The sequence below is a fragment of the Bemisia tabaci genome, chromosome 1, assembly GCF_918797505.1.
Source record: "Bemisia tabaci chromosome 1, PGI_BMITA_v3".
Classification (NCBI taxonomy): domain Eukaryota; kingdom Metazoa; phylum Arthropoda; class Insecta; order Hemiptera; family Aleyrodidae; genus Bemisia; species Bemisia tabaci.
Genome location: NC_092793.1, coordinates 28,642,659 through 28,666,598, shown reverse-complemented (window position 1 = coordinate 28,666,598; position 23,940 = coordinate 28,642,659). Strand labels below are relative to the sequence as shown.

The window sequence follows — 23,940 nt, the reverse complement described above, 5'->3', positions numbered from 1 at the left end:
TTCAGGGTTTAATATTCATGACAGTTTCCTCATTGTTATGGTCTTCATGAGGGCCCGGGAATTTGGGATGGAAGAGGAAGACGAGAGTTTCAAGGTGTCATAACTGTGTATTTTAGACTGAGTGTGAGTGCACTGGACAACCCCCAGGTGCTGGGCCTACAGTGTTGCCATTATTTACTGCGCTGCACTTTACTTTTATTAAACCCTTTAGTTTCAGACTTTAAAGTATATTAAAATATACTTATATTTTGATATATATATGTTCTCGAAAGTAAGAAGCACTAAAAATGTGGCCCAAACTGTAAGTGACAAGGTGTTATAATAGTGCTGGGTCCACACTATAGTCTGCAGTACTTAGTATTCCAATGCACTTGCCTGAGCTGAACACTCACTCCCCTTAATCTTGCACTGGTCCAGCTCAAATGTTTGACTCAAATTAAAATCTTGGGAATTTTTTGACCTTGCTTTCCGAATAGGATAGTGTGGATCCAGCACAATTCTAACACCTTGTTGTGTACTTAAATATATTTGGAACATGCTACATTTTTTACAGTGGTCATTTGAATGATGGCAAAAGTCTGTCTGCGTCTGCCAAATCAGTCTCAGCAGTAACTAGTATTCATGATGTTCAAAACTACTACAAACTTTTATAATATTGCCGATGGCAAAAAACTTAAAAAAATAAAGACTTTTGCTCGATAAGCACCATCTTTTAATACTCTGTGAGATCTTCAGCTAATCTGGCTATTATACTATGACACAATCCTGAATCAATACTCTGTGAGATCTTCAGCTAATCTGCTATTATACATGACACAATCCTGAATCATCCCTAGAGCTCAATGTAATTTACAGACAGCTCTGTACAATGGGACCTGACAAAGAAAACAGCAACAATCTATCCAACTTTGAGGGAAACAATTGTTGCATTCATACGTTTTAGTCTTCCTTAACTGTAAATCTTCTGTGTGATTTTTCCAAAAATCACCTAGGATTGGATAGGTACATTTTTATTTTTGTGTTCCATGAAGTTAACAAACTGTGCCATATTACCGAAAGTGCAGCAATTATATCTATGTAGACACTGGAACATTAGTTATCTCATTTCAATGTACAAAGCTGTATATATCATCTAATCAATTGCAAACAAAATTGAAGGAAAAACTTCAAATCGTTTGAGATCTCTTGGATAAAAGAAAAGAATACATCACAGATAAGAATACTGCTATTTTTTGCCACTCCATTCTTGAGAAATGATTGAATGGAGATAGAAGCGGTCATAAACATAAGCTTAAATTCAGATTATTCAGCTTTGCAAACGAACAGCCTGTCAAAAATACAGGCCTTGTGCCTTTATTCCAGTCTTTGGCATCTCAATCATCTCAAGTTTTTAAATGACCTATGGCTTTCTCCAGGACATCTTTCCTGAGGCGAGGAAACTCAGAATTGCTGTTCAAAATATGAAGGCACACGTCAACGGAATGGGCATATTGTTTTGCTTTGAGCAAATTCGTGGCAAGTTTAGACCCTACATTCAAATCTGATTTTCCTGATAACTCCCAGGCCTTTGCATAATGAGCACTCGCTTCCAGATATTTTTGGTCTTTCTCGCTAATCAGGCCGTAATATTCATACGCTTTAGCACAAGCTAAGTTGTGTGACAAGATTTTTTTTAGTAGTTCTGAGGTCAACTCATACTTACCAGACTGTAAATGCAAATCTGCCAGCATGAGCCAGCACTTCTCTAAATGTTCTGCTTCTTCGAACTGCCATGGAACTTTGGCAATTCTCTTAAGAACGCTCTTAGCCCGAGACGACTGCTTCATCTGAATATAACCCATTGATAAGCCAAGCGTCGCTCCAACTTTCATTGTTTCCTGATCGACCAACAATGTGAATGCAGTCATGGCTTTATCAATTTTTTGAGGATTCTTTGATGCTAGCCAAACAAATCCTTGTAGCAGTCTACAATTCAACTCTTCTTCCTGATTGCTCGGCTTCATTTCTGACAGTAATTTCTGTGCAGTTTCTGTGTCTGGTTGGATAAGACAAATTTCGACCATATTATGGAGGGCTTGTTGTCCCCATTCACTGTCAAACTGAGCAAGATTGAAATACTTTTTAGCGTCTGGGTAATTATTAGAATACCAATTGTACAAACCCAAACAGTAATTAAACCCAGGTTTATTTCTTGCCACAGGAGAAATTTTGTCCAAAATTGGTTTAGCTTCATGAAGGAGACCAAGACGTCTTTTGACTTCAATCAGTCTTGCTATAGGTACAAAGTAAGTTGGGTGCCTAGAAATGAGTTGGTTGAAGTGGGTCTCTGCAGTAGAGAAATCGCACCTACGAAATGCTAGATCAGCCATCATTAAAAGCGCAGGTTCATTGTTGGGATACTTCGAGACAATTGAGGAACAAATATCTTCACACGCTTTCCAATCATTAACCTGCAAATAAACATTTTCGATTAAAGATAGCAGAAAAATTGTTATATTTTATTAGATTTACAAAATAAAGAACAGGCATCAAGAATTTATGAGGGCTCTACGAGACTTAAGGTTGCATGCGTTGAATAAGCGTGAGGTCACAGTTACTCACCAAAGTAATCTCTCATGTCGAAACTAACATAGTAGGTGCATTCAAAACATAAATCTTATTACATTAAACATTCATCATTCAATCAAACTTCCTAAGTTTTAAATCAAGACCTGTAAGTAGTTTCCTAACTTCTATTATTTGTAAGGAGAAAGTACAGATTTGCACTTCTTGTGCACCTACCTGCAATATTCGAACTGTTGAAATAAACTGTGTAGCATCAAAATAAGATAGAGATAAAATTCAATCTTGTAATAATAATAACAGAGTTTATCAGGATTATTTGTGATTTATGTTAAGTTTGTTGCGGAGAAATAAAAAGGAAATATATGGATGATTCTAGAAAAATGAATTTGACAAATACACTTCGGTGGGTTATTTGAAGAGGATCAAAAATAGAGAATGTATTTATGTATCATTTAATTTTGCAAAAATATACATACCTGCAAATACAGTTTGGCTAGCGAAATTTGAACTGAGATTAACTCCGTGACTGTTGAGTTAGTACTCGAAATTGAAAGCCATCTTTTATAATGCACGACAGCATTATCAAAGTCTCTTAAACTTGCACTATATTCTGCCAAGAGTTTACAAATTCTTGCTCCCAACTCTGGATCACTCTGAGCGCATTGCTCAAGGGCTTCAGAGAGTAGTTTACAAGCTTTGGACAGATCGCCATTCTTCTCAGCAATCTATAAAATAACATTAACTATTTAAGGAATTACTTGACTAACAGACAAAAAACTCCACCTTACAATAGCTGAAATTAATTAATGCTTAGTATGCTTTGGAAACATTCCACAAGATTCGTATTCCCAATACAATTCGGGCTAATTCAAAAGAAATGAATGCATTGAACCGAAGAGATGAAGCCAACTAAATTCACTTAGAGAGGTACAATCCCACAAAAATCACACTGAGCGTAACAGAAATACTGTAAATCCACTCTTCGATGTACAACCTGGGCAGTCCATATTGTGCTTATCAAATTTACCACCTCTATCAGTAATATTTCTTAGTTACCCATGATCAGGTTTGCCTAGAGAGAAATGTAAAAAAACTGTACCTAAATGAACAAACAATCTCGCAAAATTTTTCTCATAAATGATTTCAATTGAATAGAGTAAAGTTAACACTCTTTGCTCATAATAGGTTTTGAAGAAATAATCGCCTTTTTGAAGAGACCCCCCTACCCTAAATCAGCATAGCTTTCATTTTTATGGCAAAGACATCCATGTACCATTAAAATGCACCTTCTCCAGTCATTACAAAGTCCAAATTATTCACAATTGAGATTAGTTCTTCAAAAACTGGTACTAACAAAGAAGAATGCTTCTGCAAAAGTTCAAGTTTCAGCCACAGAATCTTCCACCGTATCCGGAACGATTAAGATACTTTAGCTTAAGCTATTAAGATACTTTAGCTTAAGCTATTAAGATACTTTAGCTTAAGCTATTGAACTTTAGCTTAAGGGCTTAAGCTATTTACTTTAGCTTAAGCCTTTACTTAAGCTTTTTTTTAGCTTTGATGCTATTTTTAAGCCACTATTTTTAATTGCTTGGTCTTTAAAAAAATCCAACGTCAAATTCGTTCTCCTCGTGCAGGATACCTCCAGATACCACGTTCCAGGCAAATCCATCAGGAAAAAACCAAGATGCCAATTTTGGCCATTTTGAAACGGTTTTAGATGAAGACTACAGGTTTGCAGAAAAAAGTTTCTTCTTTTATGCGCTTTTGAACAAGATATCATGAGGAGGGTCTTTTCATTTAAAAAAAAAAGTCCGTTGCCTCCCTAAGGAAGTATCCCATGAGAATGTGGGGAGAGGGAGGAGGCATGAAAGTAGTTCCTTTTGACCAAGGAACTTGCTCTCAATTCCAAATCTTCACCTTAATTAGGGAAAAATTGGCATAGGGGAAGAAGACTTTTCTAACATCGTGTTTGTAATGTTTCACAAGGGTCATTATGGCTCAATGGATAGTAATTGATGACAGGCTGCTAGAAAAAATAGTGTTACCTCTGCTAGTACAAATACTTTTTGGGCCAAAGGAATGTTTGCTAGACAGTTTTCTGCTGCTTGAAGTTCACCGAGTTTGACAAGAAGCATACCCAATTCGACACTGCCAACTTCTCCTGTAGAAAGGCAAAAAATTAAAGAAATTATTTTTCTTTTTTATTGACCGATTGGTTTTTTTTATCTCATAACAATTTTTTTATTTTTTATCATTATCATGCGAACACTTATTTGTGTTTTTCACACAATCTTAAACATTAAAGGATAATTCATCAAAAAACTGGGTCTAAAGTTGAAGTTCACACTTTCATAAGTTTTTTGTCAACTGTTGTTTACACTTGTATGTACATGGATTTCTGGAGAAGGTCGGCAGGAATTTCTAGGAGAGATCGGGTCCGTAATGATAGAGTTCGTCAGATAATGGAAGTCAAAAATGACATCGTGTTCGACGTCATGACCAAACAACTTGTTTGGTATGGTCATGTCAATAGGATGACTGAAGAGAGGCGGCCAAAAAAGATGCTTGATTGGGTTCCTCCTGGGAGGAGACGTAGGGGACGCCCAGTGAGAGGTTGGCGACAGGGGGTGTTGAATGAGATGAGGAAGTGTCAACTCCCTGATGACCTGTGGGAAGACCGAGCTTTGTGGCGATTAGACGTCGTAAAGCGCCAAAGAGCGCTATAAAAGCGACTCATATGTATGTATTTTTACACTTGTAAAACTTTTTTCTCAACATTCACAATGTTAACAAAATTCTCATTCAAACAAATTATGCTTAACAGTTTATACAGAACTTCACATATCATTGTACTAATAAGATGGGCGGAGAGATTTATGAGACGTACCTGACTCCCTGTATCGTTTGACAGCCTGAGCATACTGATGTGTTTTGACCAATACTCGCGCTGATCTGAGAGCAAATTCAGGATCCGCACTTAATTTTACAGCTCTCTCATAACTTTCTACGGCTTTTTCAGGCTCCTTTAGAAGAAAAAACCAAAAATTTATTGATCAAATTATTGCAGACATGCAAGAGATCTGGATGGATTTCAATCAAATCAGGAAAAAAACATTTACTAACCAAATTTTGCAATTTCAACAAACGAAAAGATGGCAATCGTGCATGCTTTTATCAAGAATGAATAAAAATTTTGCAAAGTGTAAAATGGTTTTTAATGACTTTTTTGATGATAACAACTCAAAATCTACATTGCAAGTAGCATCACAGAGGTGCGTAACTTGGTGACACTGCATAAGTTGTTGAAATTCTTCAAAGGTTTCCAAAATTTTGAGGATATATTTCTACACATTAAGGACCGTCAAAATAAAAAGTTGGACTTAATTTGACCAGGGGGTGGTGGATTTAGGTGGTCACAAATCGACCTCTGGCGCCGTTTTACTATTAAATATCGAACAAATTTATAGATAAAAGGCCCCTTTCACGATTTAATAGTTTTTCATTTTTTCAATCTGGAGACGTTCCCTGACAATTTCATAAAAAAAAATTGTGAGAGGTCTGGAGGATTTTCAGAAAATCCACCTGGTAGCAAAATGTTTTTTCTGGTACAGTCAAATCGTAATTGGTATAATGATGTACTTATTTTCTGGTGAAGACCAGTTAAGGGATAAACAAATTTTCATAAAAATCATGTAGCGGTTAACTTGTTAATTGCCTTGGCTCTTTGGCAATATTTAGAAATTGTAGTGGATGCTCACCTGAATGGTTAAGTAGGCATCAGCTAATCGAACAAAACTCTCAGCTGTTCCCTCTTGTTTAGCTAACTGACGGTAACACTCAGCGTACATGTGACCATCTTTATTATATTTGAGATGAATTTCAGCCATTTTCATCTGAGCCTGAAACAAAAATGAATATTTGTTAAGTATTGATGTATTGAAAATTTTGTTCTGTTACAAATAAGAACCACTTACTTGGGAGGAGAGAGGAAAGGGGGTTCAATAAGTCCTAGTCACAGAAAAAATGTTTGAAATTAGCCCATTTTGATGTTAAAGAGGCTGCCTTATTTATTCAAACAAAATGGCTATTTGAAATTTTTTACTCATTTTTTCAGGGATCACAAAGGGTCATTAGACAGGCTTAACTGGGTGTTTATTTTCCTCTAGCAGGCCTAGAGGTGGAAGCTCACAAATGCACTTTGCCATGTGAACTCTTCAACCTACTAGTTAGACTTTAATTTCAACTGAAAGCTCTAATCCGTTGTGCTTAGTATTCTTTTTTTTCCCACTGCTTTTACATTGGTCATGAAAAAACAGAGGAGATATTGGTAATTTTTCACGATCCAGGATTAGGTTTTAAATAAATAAATAGGTAAAAAATCTCACATTTATGAAGTGGGGTTGATCAGCAGTGATGGATGCCAGTACTGAAAGTGCGGTGGCAACATTATTTTGCAACAAGGCAAGGTCAGCGTTGCTCATGATAAAAAGGGGTTCAAACTTGGATTTTTCGAATATTTCTGCGGCTTCACCCAAGCACTCTTTCGCATTACGGAACTGGTTCAATTCCTTATAGCAAGAACTTAGCTCAATGTAGAGACTGGCCAAATCTTGATCATTCAATTTTTCAGCACCTATTCAAAACGATAAGAAAAAGTCACAATGAAAACATTGTAAGTATGGAGAACACAAACTGTTATGTCAGCATGATAATTTTTCATGTAATTGAAAAAATAAGAAAAGAATATTTGATGCTCTATTCAATGCAGTTAACTTGGAAAATTACCTGTATTAAGGGATAATGCATTTTTCAAACTGTTGACGGATGATTCAACATCTCCTCGATGTCTTTGTAGGATCCCATTGAGTAGATGGAAGAGGGCCTTTTCTCTGATTTTCAAATTGTAGCTTAAAGCCAGTTCCAGATTGATATTTGCTTCACTGAAGTTACCCTGGATGGATAGAAAAATTTTATTTAACCAAAATATTGCAATTGTGTTGCATAAAAATGGAATTTTATTTGCATATTTAGAATATTTAATGACGGTGTGATATAATATTTATACGGTGAATGACATCAATTACCATGTTTTTTAAAGGACAATAACTCAGTTAATCTCATATAACATAGAAAATTCCTAGTCGATCAGCTTGAGGTTCAAAATGATGAAAATGTCTTTTTCATCGCATACAGAAATATTTGAAATTGCATTTGTGCCATATTTTTCTTTTGATGACACATAATTTATTGCAACATAGGTTACTGTTTCTAATATTCTTTAATAAATCGGATTATTACACAGTTTCAGGATAGAATTTTCACAAAGTACATTTTTGAGATCTTTTGATCAAGTTTGTCAGTGCAGCAAAGGATCAATCCTTAGAATGAGCCTTTACGCCATTTTCTCATTATTTCTATGAGGCAACAAAGATCATAACTCAGTTTACATAAAGTGAATCCCTACTAGGACGATCAATTTGAAAAAATTCACACCTTTTCCTTGTGGATTTTGGCCATCAGTATAAATGCTTCTGAATTTGCTGGATCCAACTCATTAGTGATATGCTTCAATGTCTTCATGGCTTCATCATAAAATTCATTGTCCGTTTGTATAACAGCAAGCAGTGACCATACACACACCAAACCGGGGCATAAACGGCTTAGTTTCCTTAGCACGTCAATTTTTCGTTCGGCATAAACAGGCTGATAGGAGCAGAAAACCATGAAGTATATTAACATCCAGTTACAACCAAAATAGATGAATCACTTGCTGAGAAATAAGTTTTGAACCAAGCAAGTTGAATTCTTTGTGATAAGGACTTTATTGTGACAAATGAAACATATATGTGTTTATGAATTCTTTGTAATAATGACTATTATGATGAATAAAGGATTACAACAAGCTGTTCAGGATTCAATAATTAACTGCTTTGAACGGGCTTATGTAAGTTTTCAAAATTCATAGAGTATCTAATTAGCTACTCTACGACCAGAAGAAAGGGCAGGGTAAGGGAGATCTTTCTTCACTTTCCTTCCTCTACTCCCTTGACTTAAAAAAAAATAAGGTGAACCTTAATAGTCAGGGTATGTCAGCCCTTGGACCAGCAAATTTTAGCCTACTAGGTGATCGAAACCTTCAAATCAATTTAATTTTCAAGGGCTCAATTGAATTCTCTTGTTTGAGGTTAGATTGAAAGTAGCTACATTGTCCTTGGTGCTCCTGATAAGAATTCTAGAGTGCGCTGACTTTTTATTTAATTATCACTGAAAGGAAACATGATTTTCTGAATGTGGTCAGAAGGAAGATGGGTTTTTCTGTGTAGAATTAAGAAGAAAATCCTTGAAACATGGTACAAAATAAATTCTTCATGTCAAGCTAAAAATAGAGATGATATGCACACTGATGCAACTCTAAAGACAATGAAGTGTTTAAAATATTTACTAGCTTAATATAAACTAATATATAAATGCCCAAAGCATAAATGAAGAAATTTCATTTCCGCTCCATAGGAAAGAGAAAAATTGGTGATTTTGACCAGCCAGGTTGGCCTGGTGGTCAGTACGTCAGACTCTAAGGGGATAGGTCCCGGGTTTGAATCCCGATAGTGACGAACAATTTTCATGGAACCAATGATAATATCTGTAGAAATAGATTTCACTCAGCCTTAATCCCTGCACATCTGTAAGCCTACAGCATGGGTGTGTGGCTCCGGCAGGTGAACTAGGCTTTGCCCAATTTGCCAGGCTGTAGAGAGCAAAAAAAAAAAAAAAAAAAAGAAGGATAATCACTTAAGTGCAAAACTAAGGATATTAAATAGATAGGCAAATAAAAATACCTGATCTGGATAAATGCTCAAGGCATAAAAGAGGATATCTGGATTCAGCTCTGCTAGGTAAGAACAACCAAATGGTGTGGAAGAAACGGACTGGAACTTTCTATCAATAAGTTCATCACAAAAAGAAGCAGCTTCAGTTGGCTGACACATGGCTTGCATGATCAATAAGTCAGGATCATGTTTATTCTCAGCAATTTCTATTAAGAAATCCACTTGTTGTTTTGTCTGAAAGTGGACAGAATTGTGTTCCAAAAATGTCTTAAATTATCGAACAGATATAATGTGTAAGTTGCACTAGTGATAACATGATGTTTTGATGGTTTAAGCTTTTAATTAGCAAACAATTATAAGATCTGTTCACACGCTGATTTCTACATCCAATACTAACGGAGATATCGCCCTTCAAAGTACACCGTGTATGACGTCAATCGCGGTAGTATGTGCCATGGTTTCCTCCACCTTGGATTCATCAGTTAGTGATGCACTTGTCTTGTTTGGACTGGTTGCTCAACTTTTTAACACGGACGAAACTAAGGTTCAAGAAACCGTAAGATGCACCACCACGATGGCAGGACATCATAAGCTGTGTTTTTTGAAGGGCTATATCTCCGTAAATATTGGACTTGGAAACTTGAAATTGGGGTGTATCTTATCATTTTTTGCTAATCTGAAAATCTCTGGATTTAATTCCGAGACTAGCGCGACATTGTTTAATGGAATGCTCAAAATTATAGTGGAAGGATGGAAAACATTTTATTTAAGATCAAATATGCCTTTTGAAAAAAAATTTGATGGAAAATAAATTTGAAGACTTTTTGCAAACCTAAAAATGTGATAAAAAAAAAAAAAAAAAAAAAAAAAAAAAAAAAAAAAAAAAAACTCTTAAGGCTATCTGGTTCGTCCATTAATGAAGTTGATGCAACAGGGCTTGGTGGTCAACTTTTTATCTAATATGATCCAAGTCTTCCACTCTTTTGCATGAGATGTGGTCGATTTTAAGTGAGGTTCTTAACTTCTTTATAATTTTCTATAACACCTACACCATGGCAATCTGCCATGTCTTACAACTATCTATTATTATTTTTAATCCGTTGCAAGGCCATTACCTGTGATGTGACTCCATTCTCAGCTATGGCTGAGAGGGTGAGCCCTGCAAGAGCATTAAAGCATGACTCATTTATTTTCAATGCACTTCGGTAAACTTTCGTTGCATCTTTGTACTTTTTTGACAAATAGTACTGATGAGCCACCTCATTGACCACAGTTAAATTGTTGCAGGAAATGGGCAAAGCTTTTTGCAGCAGACATTCTGTTGAAGCGAGGACAGTTCTGTCTCGTCCACAGGTTCGAGAAAAAAGGACAGCTGCTTCATGAAGTAGTTTCCAGTTTTGTGGCTCTTGTTCCTCCGCAATTGAAGAAAAGCTGCCCAAGCCAATTGAAACTTCCTCATAGTTTCCTTCAAAACACGTTTGATACAGTAATTTGACCTATGAAAAATATGGATAATATTATTTGTCAGTATAGCAACAAAAAATAAAACGTTATTTGTGAGTAGAGAAGCAATGAATACAATTTTTTTTGTTGGTCCAGTGGCAATGAATAAAAAATTATTTGTTGATGCTATATTTTACGTTCGAGCTGAAGTTAAAGAGTAAAAAATTTGTAATGGATTAACACATTGTTTTCACAGAACTTATGTCACTTAAACTGTATTTGAAATAAAAGTTTCATTTAAGTCCACTTTGAAATTAAAGCGCTTATTTTTCGGTGAAAACGTTTCCTTAAATGTTCCTGATGGAGTGAAGTAATAATAACTTGCATCCTTTTTACAGCAAGCGCAGCTTCATGTTGTACTCAAAGCAAGAGCAACGCTTCTGCACTTTTAAATACATAATCATCAGTAACGTCCGTTGTGCAATAACAGAAGATTCACTTGAATCCATTTCACCGTTTAATGTGTACTCTACGCATTTGTAATAATAGGTCACACATATTCTTTTTTTAAAAGTTTTATAAGTCAAAATTTTAAAAGTTTAAAATAAAAAAATAAAAGGAATACCTTGAGGGCAGTTAAATTTTTTGGATCCATTGTTAGAATTCTGTTCGCAGTATCAATTGTTAACTGCCAGTCAAACAGAGAGAGATGAAGGCGCATTTTCTCGACCAGTGGGGGACTCAACTCAGGATACCTGACGATTAGTTGATTTACTTTTGACAGACCATCACAGGGTGGAATAATTTTTACCTCACCAAACACGGCATCCATACAAAAAGGGTTCTATACATGGACAAAGAATGTGAGATATGAATCATAACAAAAGGTGAAAGTAAAAATTATGGCTCAATATTGAGGAGAGAAAAGAGGAAGAGAAAGGAATATTGGCGCATTAGAATTAATTAGTAGCTACATATATATTTTGATCACACTGAATGACAATTTTGCTAAGGTGGAAAATCTTCCCATTTTGAAAATGCTTTATTTTTTTCCGATTGCCTAGACTTAAAAAAAGCCTAAGAGGAAGAGATTGATCCCTTAAGGTGCCATTGAACAAATTTCAATTAAATAGAAACACCTATCGATGGGACCTTCAGAACCTTCCAGTGTGGCACTTCCACTAACATTCTAGCCAAAAAATAAAATATTCTATTGAAAATTTTCTAAAATTATTATTGAGAATTTCAGAGATATCACTCCTAATGCTAAGGATCAACATATAAAAGTTCCAACTGCATCCTAGCAGGGAAAGGAAAGAGGGAGGTTTTCCTCCTTTCAATCCCCGATTTGACCCTTAAAGACTCCTCTTGACCCTGGACTTTATTTTCCAGGAGCTCAATAGAATGAGTCAATTTTTGGTTAAAATGTCAGTAAAAGTGCCCTACTATAAGGTTCTGAAGGCCCCTTCAATTGGTATTTTCATTTTGTCAACGTTTGTTCAACGGGACCGTCACTGAGAAGAGGAATCGTAAAAATAAGATCAATGCAAACCTTGGCAAGAGCGGATCGAAAGCAAGACAAAGCAATCTTCTTATTGCCTTCAGTCAGTTCTATCCAACCTTTTAAAACCAAACCGCGTAATGATTCTGGATTCAGTTTCATCAGTCTGTGAATGAAGTCTCGAGCTTTTTCAATTTTTCCAACCATGAAAAGAATGTCGGCAGCATTGAGTAATGCAGTTTCATGAGGGAGTTTCATCTCATCCTTAAGTAATTGTTCTGCTTTGTAAATTGCTTCCTTATCAGGCATCTAAAAAATACAAAAAACCACAGATGACAGACCTATAAAAGATACTACAGGAAAGATGGGGAGGTGCATTAAACTATTGATAAGATGTGACCACTTTTTCACAGACAGTCCCCTAGAAATTTTCCAAAAAAGACCTTAAAAGTCTCTTTCTGCACTCTCAATTATCCTGTAATAATCATGTTCATATTTCATATGGATCTTGTTTTTGCAACTTTATATGTGTACATAATATGTTAAACAGCGTAAATCATTTGTTCCCACCGATTTTTTTAAAAAACCTGTTTTCTTTCTAAGATGAGAGCCATTTTTGGCATCTCATTCACGTCAAATGCTTCCATTGAAAAACTAAAATTGCAGGAAATGATAATTAAAGCTATCCCAGTCCAATCCTGCTTCTATCTTGACTGAAAGCAAGCCGCTCAGCTGGTCCTTTCATCTCCTATCAGTGCTGGCGGGAAGATAAGTGTTGCGATTTTACTTTCTACTTTAGTAGTTTTTGGGCTCCGTAAGTTCCTATTTTTAACTGCTCACATGCATTCATTTTCCTCTCTTCCTTGGACGTTTTCACAACTCAGATCTCACACTTTTCCAGCGCATATTTTTTTTTAAACAGGTGGTCAGGTATTCAAATAAATATCAGATATCAAATGACTATGAACAAAAAGTTGAAAATTTTCTTAAGGGAAGAATAATAAAATAGAAAAATGTGATAAAGATCTAACAATAAACCTAAACCACTAATTCAGTAAGCTCATCAAGTGTTGTAAACAATTAACTGAATAACAAAAAATGCTTTTAGCAGTGAACGCAAAAGCCTCCATCCTGAGAGAATATGTAAAAAGACAGAGCCACAAAAATATGAGTATAAGAGAGGCACTAATCAGACCTGTTGTTTCAACCAGGGATTCAGAGACACATAAGTCAGAAAAATTCTTTATTTCCTGATTCAAGAAAATTACTCAACAGGAAGGGTACTATGCCATCGACATCTCTATCGAACTTGCCAAAACATGGAGGGATGAACATCTACCAAATAATGCCAAACTTTTGAAAGGATTTTGACAGAAGGATAACCGTCGCTGGGTAGCGGAATCTATCACTGAAGACGAGCATGTGTTTCCTCAGAATTACCTTGCATTGTTTATGTATATGAATCGACGCCAGTAGAGCTGCTAGGGCTATATTTGGTTCTGATGTCAAAGGCTGAAGTTGGTCTAAAGCTTCACTTAATCGCCCATTTAAAAAGTGTGCAACTCCAATATATAGATTGGAAGTGAGATCTGATGGATCGCTTTCTTGACTCAATTCAGTACTTCGCAGCATTTCATGGTAAAGCTTTTCCCTGAAGTAGTAGTGCACCAGATCTATTTCCATTTTTGTGAGTGTAAGTCAATTAAAAATCTGAAAATAATATTTAAACACACTTGAAAAATCATGAAGCAGCATAGGAAATTGTTGATACCAGATCAAAGCAAAAAACATTTTATCCATTGCCAATCAAGTATTAAAAATCAACGAAATATTTGTTTGGGTAGGTAAACCAAGTTTTGGACCCAAATCAATTGGCAGCTATTTAGAAAACTGCCTACTCAATTTTAACTACTGCTGAGAGAAAAATTATCAGGAGAGATTTCCTTCAGATTTTTTTTTTTAATTTGGCTAAATTTTCAATTTCACATTCCAGAGCAAAAAATAATGCCTACCTATTTCTCAATCAGACAGACATCAATTTTGGGTTGTTTATAGCTTGAGTGGAATACCTAATTTTGGTTAAAGAAATTATACTTGAGCGCAGATTTGCGACACCATACTTACTGTGAACTTCTCAACTAGAGCGTGGTGGAATGTGGAGGTGATCTCTAGACTGAAAATTGAATACCTACCCTGTAAATGATATCAATATTTTGATGGCAACACATGGTTTTTGATGTTCCAAAATTTCCATTAAATATTTCTTCACCTAAGAGGAAGTCGATTACTTTGAAACTCTGAGGGAAATTTTACTTCCTAAAAGAGCACTTTCAACAAATGCCTCAGAAAGCAGTGATGGCTTAAAGAACATGTTGACCATCATGAGCTTTTCGAACCTCAATAGATCAATGCAGTAGGGATGTAAAATAAACGCAAATTTACACAGGAGAAGTTCCTTGCTCAATGATGAGCTAAGGTAGGGTCTTGTCAATTGAAAATAAAACAGTAATTACCAAAAGAGGATGGTTTGAAATCTAAAGCTGATCTTTTGTGATGGAAAGCAATGGAGAATTGGATCATTCCAGAGATTCAGGACTGATTTAAGATATAAATCACTCGAAATAGTTAATGTAACGAACACTATGACATTTTCGTAATAATCGGTTAACGATTCGATCAAATTTAGCTCGGAAATAAAAAAAAATTGCATGCATTTCGCATTACTCGGTCTTGATACTTGTTTCTTGGGTGTTTTGTTTACAGATGACCTAACCTATATTGATAACAACAGAGGCGACTCGAACTCGATAGCAAGGTAGACTTATTACACTTGTAAATCTACCTTACTCGATAGCTTCTAATCGCATCAATCCATCTGAAATTTTTTACGGTGGTAGCCGAAATACAATACTCGAATCTATTCCATTCATAATTCGAAAAGCTACGATAGATTTTAAAGATTTGATCACAATTTACAAATGGCTAAAATCACATGAATTCATATTTCGCGGTCTTTTCAGAGTGCCGTCGCCGGGAGCGCGATCTATCGCAGATTCTCAACTCGTTACAGGGTTGCAATTTTTCATAAAAAATAAAATCTTATATTTTCTAAGTTAAATGAGTTAAATGCAGCTCGAATGATCTGTCATATTGTGCGTGTTACGTACAGGGACGGATTTTGAGGAGGGGGTGGCCACATGGACCACCGCGGCCCATGGCGACAAATCTAAGGGGCGGCAAATTTTGCAAATTATTTAAATGTAGGAATAAAAAAATCGGATTTTGAAAAAAATTACAGGCGAGAAAAGACGACAAAATCTCTCATTTCCTGAGAGTATGGTAATTTATAATTTTGTCGTCTTTCAGTGATACAAAAGACAGCACCTTCAATTAGTCGAGTTAAGAGAAAATCCAAACACGCAATTTGGCCTGGAACTTGGCTTAGAGAGAAATGATGACGAGGACTCTCTGCGAGAACTTGAGATGAAAAGGGAGAAGCCCTCAGCGCGGCGGTCGGCATGTAACACATTTTAGCGCCAACAAGACTGCATGAATACTTCACGCATCGCATCAAACACAGTACGGTCACTGCGGTCAGCGTGAAACGCATATCGCCTGCAAGACTGCATGGATACTTCACGCATTGCGTCAAACACAGTGGTGCGTTCGGCCTTGTCTCCACGGGACGTTTTCATGGGATTTGTCCCAAGTTTGAATCGCAGGAATGAAACTTCTGGGATTTTTCCCAGTTACCGTCTCCACGGGACGGGGCTCATACAGTCCTGCGACTATAGTTTTCGCGGGAAGATAAATTGGTTAAAGTCGAGTATTTAACCGGGATTAAAATAATAATTTCACTCAATTGACAATTAGACACATTATTTTAACTAAACAAACATTAACAATGTAGTAATGAATAAAATATCGCACAGTTCGTTTTCACTTCTTCTTCTTCTCTCAGTGGGTCCTAGGGGTACAAGTACCATACTTGGTACCTACTGGGAAAAATATTGATTAACTCAATATTTTTCCCAACTTCGTAAGTGGAATTTAACGCTGGGACAAATCTCGTGAAACGGCTCGTGGAGACAAGGCCTTCAATTGCGGCTGGCGTGAAACGCATAGCGCCTACAAGACTGTCGGAATACTTTACGCATTGCGTCAAAAACAATGCGGTCTGCGTGGCAAGGCGGCGGAAGTTAAAATCATTTAAACACACTAATGTTTGCTCTTTCATAATTTTTTCGTTCATCTCTTACAAATGGAAACTCTTGTCCACACAGAGATAACTTCCGGCAAAGCTCCGTGAACTATTGCTAATAGTGTTGACAGGGCTTTCCCAAAAAATGTGCCCAACACGAGTAAACGGCGGTCCATGGGCGGCAAGTAGGTAAATCCGGCCCTGGTTATGTCTATCCAGCTCTAGAAAATGTCCCCTCCATTTTGGTTTCAACTTGAGAGCTTTTTTTTTGAGCTTGGTAGTTGATTTCAGAGAAACCAGTGGCACCATCGTGTTTCTTGCAAACTTTTACACAAGAATCAATAGTCAAATCGCAAATTCCTCACACAAGCAACATCTCCGGTTATCGCAGGGTCCGGCCATTAAGTAACGAGTTCTTTTCGCTTTTTTTTCAGCTTCTCACGATGGAAATGGTAATCGCGTCTTCCAGACTACTCTATCCCAGACTCTTTCTGACAACTCACCCGCTCCCCCCCCCCCCCCCCCTTTCCCGTCATGTCGCGCGGTTTGATCGGCCCAAATGGTTCTTTCCAAAACGCAGGGCCGGGCAAGTGCCTGGCTCCCCCCCCCCCCCCCCCCCCAATGGCGCCTCTGCTACTTGCCGGGCAAATCGCAATGTGCCCAGATTTTGACATTTGCCAAAAAAAAAAAGCATATACCTGCTTCCTTCAGATGGGTTTAATTTCTTCCATGTAAAACGTTTCATACAGGCGACTTTTTCCTGAATGTTTTGCTTTCTAGCCGACGATCATAGTGATGATGAGTAAGCTACTAATCAGGGCAACTATACAGGGATACTATAACTTTCATTTTTTCATAATTGGGAATATAATAATAATAACTAATAATAATAAAAGCGAGCACTGTAAGTTTGAAGGTATCTTCATGCTTCAAAGATATTATGCGTAGAAGTCGTAACAGTTAGTAAAAAGTTAGATCTGCTGTTCGTGTTTGTGTGAACGCACCCTATCTGCCGATTTATTTTTTTCCCTCCCAGCATGCATTGCGAAAGTTGTCATGCATGTATCAACGCTTGTGATTGGTCAGATCACCATGCTCCTCGAGAAGTCTTCCTGCTCTCCAATGGCGGCCATATTTGTTTCAAGTCAGCGATATCGGCCTCATCGCGGGTCAAGACGGTTCTTAATCGCACCCTTATCAACGTTATAAAATGTTAAAATGTAAATTAAGAGTTATAAAACAATAATATTTATCATCCTAGTGCTCTTTAATATTTGTTTCTTCACTTCTTCTTCCGGTATGGCGTACGATTGTTGGAGAAAAGACGGATAAAAATGGTAAGCGTTTCAAACAAAGACTCGGGAAGATGGCGGATGTCGTTCGCCTATTTCACTCTCTAGCCCTAACGGTCGATTTCGTATTTAATCGGCCTGTTTTAGCGTAAAACGAACTCATTGATTCGATCCTTGTTATGACGGATTAATTTTTCATCACGACTTTGAGTTCGAGTTTAGCATCATTGTTAACCTGTATTTCAAAATTCAAAATCCTCCCCCTGCCTTTTTTTGGTGCCTCATTTAATATCTTTCGCAATACTATTTCATTACTGTCGAGATTCGATACTTTGCTTCATTGCCTCATTTGTGTTTACTCCTTCAAACCCTCACTTGGGGTCTCCAACTTATTTGCTCTCGTCAAACTGTTGCTGACCCACCGCAACTATTTCAATTTTGTCTCGGCTTCCTCTCTCCAAGTCATCACCAATCGTATCGTGTCAGAATGTATGTTCCTATGAATTAAGCAGAACTACCTTGTGACTTGGTGCTTGTGCACATTCCAGTAAACATGTATGGTTTGTTTGGACTGCCGAGACTATAAGAGATCTAACCTGAATTTTACCTCCGTTTCGCCATCTTTGACACTGACTGTAATCAAAGAGAAGTATCTTATTTGGTGAATAAATACTGTCAATTAGAGGTTGGATTGTGATTGTTCTGATGGGTCACAAGGTAGTAAACCATCCTATGTACCTTGTCGGTGTTCTCCTTCGTATAGAACTCCCCATCTTTCTAGGAGAACTATTTTCTAACTAAAGGAAGCAGAAACAGTGGTCAACCTCTTGTTTACGCATGTCATCATTGCAGACTTGGTTGCTACTGTTGCTATAAAGAACTTTTTCTGTAGCAATAAGATAGGTTGATATAGCTGAAGTATTAGTTAACTTAATCTATCACAGCATGTAATTTCGGGCGAGCTAGTTTGTCATTACCTCTTACCAAAGATAAGTTTCAGGGTAGAAAGAGAAGCACCCCAGAATTCATAAATCAACCTATTGATTAGAGTTTTACGAGAGAGCTATATTTTAACATCTGAGATATTTATATTTTCAGTTATTCAAAACCAAACCAGAGCCCATACCATGAATATTTGAATTTATCAAGAACGCTAGAGGTGTCATCAGCTAAGTTGACAGTTGTTTACTTCCGGTTTACGACGAATTTGGGCCTCTGAATAAAGCAACGTTTGCTACTATCCACACTGAAAACATCAGTCTCATGATCGTATCGCAAAAAAAATACTTATCAGTTATGATTTGCGACTTTTTTGTGGTTGTGATTTCTTTGTGGCTGAAAATTGAAGTATTACAAGGTTTGAAAGTATTTAAAAACTTATCTAAGTTTGTGTTCTTGCTTCTGAGAGAGTCGGATGTTTTCATGTGGATAGTAGTGACGCGAAAATGCCTGCAAACCGAAAGTAAACAACCATCAACTTAGCTGACGACACCTCTAGCTACTAGAGCGGACTCATTGTATGTTGAGACCAAAGTCTAACATTGTTTAGGTCACCACTCATCAGTAGTACCATCTAACTGCATGTATTAACCTGTTTTGTGGTGCTGATTCAGAGGTAATCAGAGATGGACATTTATCTCAACATACGATGAGTCCACTCTATTAGGTACGTCGTCGAAGTGAACTTTACCGATTCTGCTTGGTTTCTTTGGTTTGCAAATGCAACCTAATTGTCCCATTGACCTCCTGAGATCGTCGAGCTTTTGGTAGAAATGTTGGGCTCTCATATGAAAACACAAGTCATCGGGTAATTCTAACAGAGTCCTACAACGCTGACCGTTTGGAATCAGGTACTTCCGCTTCCAAACGGTTAACAGTTTACTCTGACAAGGCAGCTTTAGTATCATTGTGACTAAAGTATCCCATCAAGCACGTGGTATCATCTTGGAAAAAACTAAAAATGAATATCAATATTTTCAAAGTTAAGTAATATGATTGTTTCCGTTTTTTTTAGAAAGATGAATGATGGTAGTCAAATGAGAGGAGGAGGGACACCTTCTCGATCTCGAAGTGGAATGAATATACTAGCCCAACAAGTAAGTTTTTCTCGGCCTCTCTCCAGTTTTGGTGTAGTGTAACATCAGTCTCTGACAAAGCATTATCCATTAATCTGACAAAGAAGCTACTGGAATTATCATCAAAAGCTGTGCGGAAGAAATATATTTTCACATGTATCTGATTTTCTAGAGTAGTACTATCTCAAAATTCAGGAAATTTAACTGAACATTGGAAAGTCACTGAAAAGCCAGGAATTTTTCTGATTCAACCGTGAATTTTATCATTCTTTGTCAAGATTTCGAATGGCCCTGATTGCATTCCTGCACTTTATCTCCAATGCTCAAATTTTGCGCATGATGTGTCCTGTTTAAAGTATCTTTATAGGACGAAGTCCGAAATACCTAGTTCAGTTTTATCTTTCAAAGCCAGTGAACAAGCTTAAAATTTTGAAATGCAAGCTGCAAACTTTTGCAAAATCAAATGAAAAAGAAGTTGTTTATGGACAATGGCTCCTAAATTACTACAAGCATATTTGGATAGGCTAAAATTCACTCCTAACTCACACTCCAGGCAAGAAATTTGTGCACTCCAAAGCTTTCCGCTTTATTACGTATAGTACGGTAAAGTCTTTCCTTGATGCAAGTGAGTCCCCAACTTTCACAACTCGATGTGAAACTGGAAATGGACGCTGTCATGTGTCACAATGGGGTGAAGGAGGGGGGGGGGGGGAGATGTTAAGCTCACGATCAGATAGTTGGGTTGGAATAATAAGCTGGGGTCAAGCCAAAAGATAAATACCAGTTGAAACTTCAGTATTTGAACTAGTTTACTGGTTGAATGGTCAGTTTTACTTTGGAACTCAGCCAAGTCCAATTTAGGACTTCCAGCAAATTTTTAAATTTTTTGGCTTTGATTACCTAGCAAAGTAGCGTGGGTCTAGCACTACTGTTTTCCATGAAAATATTAGGATTTAAATGAGCTACTTGTCGGATAAAGGGGACATACTTGTATGTTCCTTTTTGGTCCGGCAGTGTATTCATTTATAAATCAAGTATATTTCGGCTCTCAAGCAAGCAGAAAGTTTGAATTTATATACCTAGAAAACACTAATAAACTGCTCAGGAGTTGAAGCTGGATATTGCCAATGCATCCATTATGTTCTTCATGAAAATTCAAAGAGTAAATTCGCCATACAATGTTTGGTTTCTGTTCTTGTCAAATGCTCTATTTTGAGAAGAATAAGAAGATTACCGCAGAAAACAAAACATTTTAACAGGAATGGACCAACTTGATGTGAAAGGTGGAACTCAATTTCTTTTGTGTATTCTTGTTTATTACATAAGACAATTTGATCATAGTGAGAACTTGTCCTAAATCAGTTACTTGATGTAAACTACATTATACTAGACATTCATATTTCTACACAATCTTCATACTTTCTGTCCTATTGAATTTTGTCTGAGTTGTGCAGAACAAAGTGACCTCTATTGCAGACCTTAAGTTAATATTCTACTCCCTTCTTTGTATCATAATTTTAAGGTAAATGCTTTTTTTCTCACAGTTAGGGTCTAGTCCTACAAGTGGAGGTGCAAGGAGGTACCCTGACAGTATGCTGGACTTGAAGAATCGAAGTGGGCAGGTCGCCGAAAGTGGTGGCAGGAAGAGAAAAGCGGAAAGTGAGCTCTATTCAGAAAAGGCTCGGAACATCCTTGCCCGCAAAAGGGCGAAATTAGCAGAAGTGAAGAACCGCTATACTGATGCAGTTGCTGAGTATACATTTATCCACTTCAAAGGTGAAGTGAATGATTATGCTAATTGGAAGCGAAGACCTATGCTGCCTCAGGTAAGTTTTATTTGGAATCATTATCATCATAAGTTTTCAATGAGTCATTTTCTTTCAGTATTTCTCTCTTAGCTTAGGCTATTATGCCAAGAATGAATTATTATCGGGGTCCTTAAAGCCTTAAAAAGTTCTCGATTACACTAGAAATTTATTTCAAATTTTTCAGTTCTCAAATATCCTTCAATTCAAAGCTCGTAGGCATATTTGCTTTCCAATGGATAAGTGGAAGGAAAGTATAAAACAGAAAGAGAGACTTTAAAAGGTCAAACAATCAATCCGTGCCATCAATTAATCAAGATCAGTTGTGATTGACTGTTTTGATAATTTAGACAAGTTGCATGATTTTATTATTTTGAACTCCTCAACAAGGCCTTATAAGTTTTTGACTTCAGTTTTGAAAAGCGGCCCCAGTTCCAAAAATAGGTGTAATTGGGGCAGCTCCCACAGCTCTCCTACTACTATTACTACCTCTACCACTTCTACTTCTTGTACTGCTTCTTGGTTACTTCTGGTGATACTTTACAAAATAATTTCTACATACACGGCAGACAGCTTTATCCCGCTCAATTTTATTTCTTTTAGCTTCCTCCAATTTCTCTATTTTTATTGATTCACTGGTTTTTTTTTTCTTAGGTCGTGAATTATCTGAAAACCTTCCGCCTGGAGCCCAATGAAGATCTTGTCATTCAACCACCTCCATCCGTACAGCAGCAGCCAGAGATGAGGATTTCTGGAGGTGTGCCTGTTGCTGTTTCTACCACACTTCCTGCGGCAGTTGCAAGACTTACGCAACAAGGTATGGTTTGATACTATTCAAGGACTCTCTCTGGTTTTCAGACATTTTCTCTTCGTTTTCTGTCATCCTTGTCTGAAAGTCAAATGTATTGAGAGGTGCCCAGCTGAATTGTCCAGTATTTTGGTTCTGGACTGAATTCAAGACATATTAGTAAGTGAAAAGAATTAGTTCAAAAATGTCAACTAAGATATCCAGTCAGCTGATTTCAAGTTCAGAAGTCATCAATCTAATTAGTTCAGAAATTGACCCTTAAAAGCTTGCAACTGATGTCAATCCAATAGGTGGACCAAGATTCCCCAACTTAAGTTTTAAAATCGCCCCAGGTGGAAGTCAATTTTTTTTTTGGGGGGGGGGGGGGGGGGAGCGTTTTTTTGACAGTTCCTCAATTATGTTTAATTACTTGCGTTATTGAAAGAGTCCCTATTTCCAAGACTGTCATGTTTTTAAAATCGAATAATTCAATGTGCCATGCGCTTTTTGGATACACATAAATTCTTTGTTGGTACCTGTTAGGGGTCAGCTTTGCTCTCTCATTTTTTTGTACCTTTTTAACTACATAGAACCAAGTGGACCTCTTTGAATCAAATCAAATTTCCTTTTGCAACACATAGATTCCTGTGCTCATTTCACTCATACAAGCTTACTAAGCTAATTCTGTTTTAGTTGCAATCCCACACTTAAATATGAATGCTCGTTTTAATTTCCTACGGTCAGATATACCCTAAAAGAGACTGAAGTATTTGATAGAGACAGGGACTGGTTTCGTTTCTGTGCTCTAGAGAGTCACTCCATTGAGTCGCCATAAAATGAGGGAAAATAAAGATGTAGAATGAAGAGCAATCTCTGAGTGAAACCGTATTCCACAATGTGAACTTTTTGGTGTCTTCTGTTGCCCTTACTTTCATGAGCCCCTCTGCCTCCCTTTGCCCTCTTTTTGACGGACTGTGCATCCTCTTAAAGGCAAGAAAACAGAAGAATGCCCTCCAAATAACACACATGGTAGTATCATCAATGTCTGTACAAACACTGCATCGTTTCTGCTTCTTATTTCATAGTGATTGATTTTGACTAACTGCTCCTATGTCTTGTGTAAATTGAGATCCAAAACTAACCTATCTCATCACTCTTATCACTTATTTATCTGCACCCAAAATGAATCATGTTTCTTTGGAGAAATGTTCAAGTGTGCTTAAAAAGATGATTCAAATGAGATATATTTTTCACAGAAAGGTGTGCACCCGGATAGTCTAAGGTTAAAAGATATGCAAAAATATATTTTCTCAACTGAAGAGGTTTACACTTTACCAACAAGGCCAAATTTAAACCTTTACTCTGCAAAAGCCTTTTTATGAATATTGGGGGAGGGAAAGTAGGGAAGAGGAAAATTTCTTAAAGTCTACTATATCCAGGA

General features: G+C 36.9%; 3 protein-coding genes across 5 annotated transcripts in view; 2 read left to right on the top strand and 1 right to left on the bottom strand.

Annotated features, from left to right (window-relative positions):
* The window catches only part of BuGZ (Bub3 interacting GLEBS and Zinc finger domain protein), a 32,400-nt gene extending 21,256 nt beyond the window's left edge, over positions 1-11,144 (top strand). The window contains exon 12 of the transcript XR_011899714.1: positions 10,683-11,144. The gene's annotated coding sequence lies outside the window, so the exon portion shown is untranslated. The remainder of the gene's footprint in view (positions 1-10,682) is intronic.
* On the bottom strand, positions 983-15,132 carry LOC109041140 (tetratricopeptide repeat protein 21B). The gene is made up of 14 exons (XM_019057347.2): positions 14,853-15,132; positions 13,780-14,049; positions 12,391-12,648; positions 11,464-11,682; positions 10,511-10,891; positions 9,405-9,629; positions 8,062-8,271; positions 7,354-7,519; positions 6,954-7,201; positions 6,327-6,467; positions 5,456-5,591; positions 4,614-4,729; positions 3,042-3,290; positions 983-2,450 (listed from the first exon to the last, which is right to left on the bottom strand). Exons 2-14 carry the CDS (start codon positions 14,020-14,022, stop codon positions 1,383-1,385), a joined length of 3,660 nt encoding a protein of 1,219 aa, XP_018912892.2. The 5' UTR covers positions 14,023-14,049; positions 14,853-15,132; the 3' UTR covers positions 983-1,382.
* A 2,521-nt stretch (positions 15,133-17,653) lies between these two features.
* dom (domino helicase) overlaps positions 17,654-23,940 on the top strand; it is a 64,028-nt gene continuing 57,741 nt past the window's right edge. For 2 of the 3 annotated variants that reach the window (XM_072299345.1, XM_072299341.1), the window contains exons 1-4: positions 17,654-17,877; positions 19,847-19,928; positions 21,452-21,733; positions 22,367-22,529. In XM_072299345.1, coding sequence (XP_072155446.1) covers positions 19,851-19,928; positions 21,452-21,733; positions 22,367-22,529 — 523 coding nt within the window. In that variant the 5' untranslated portion in view covers positions 17,654-17,877; positions 19,847-19,850. The remainder of the gene's footprint in view (positions 17,878-19,846; positions 19,929-21,451; positions 21,734-22,366; positions 22,530-23,940) is intronic. The other variant, XM_019057243.2, reaches the window with a different exon arrangement.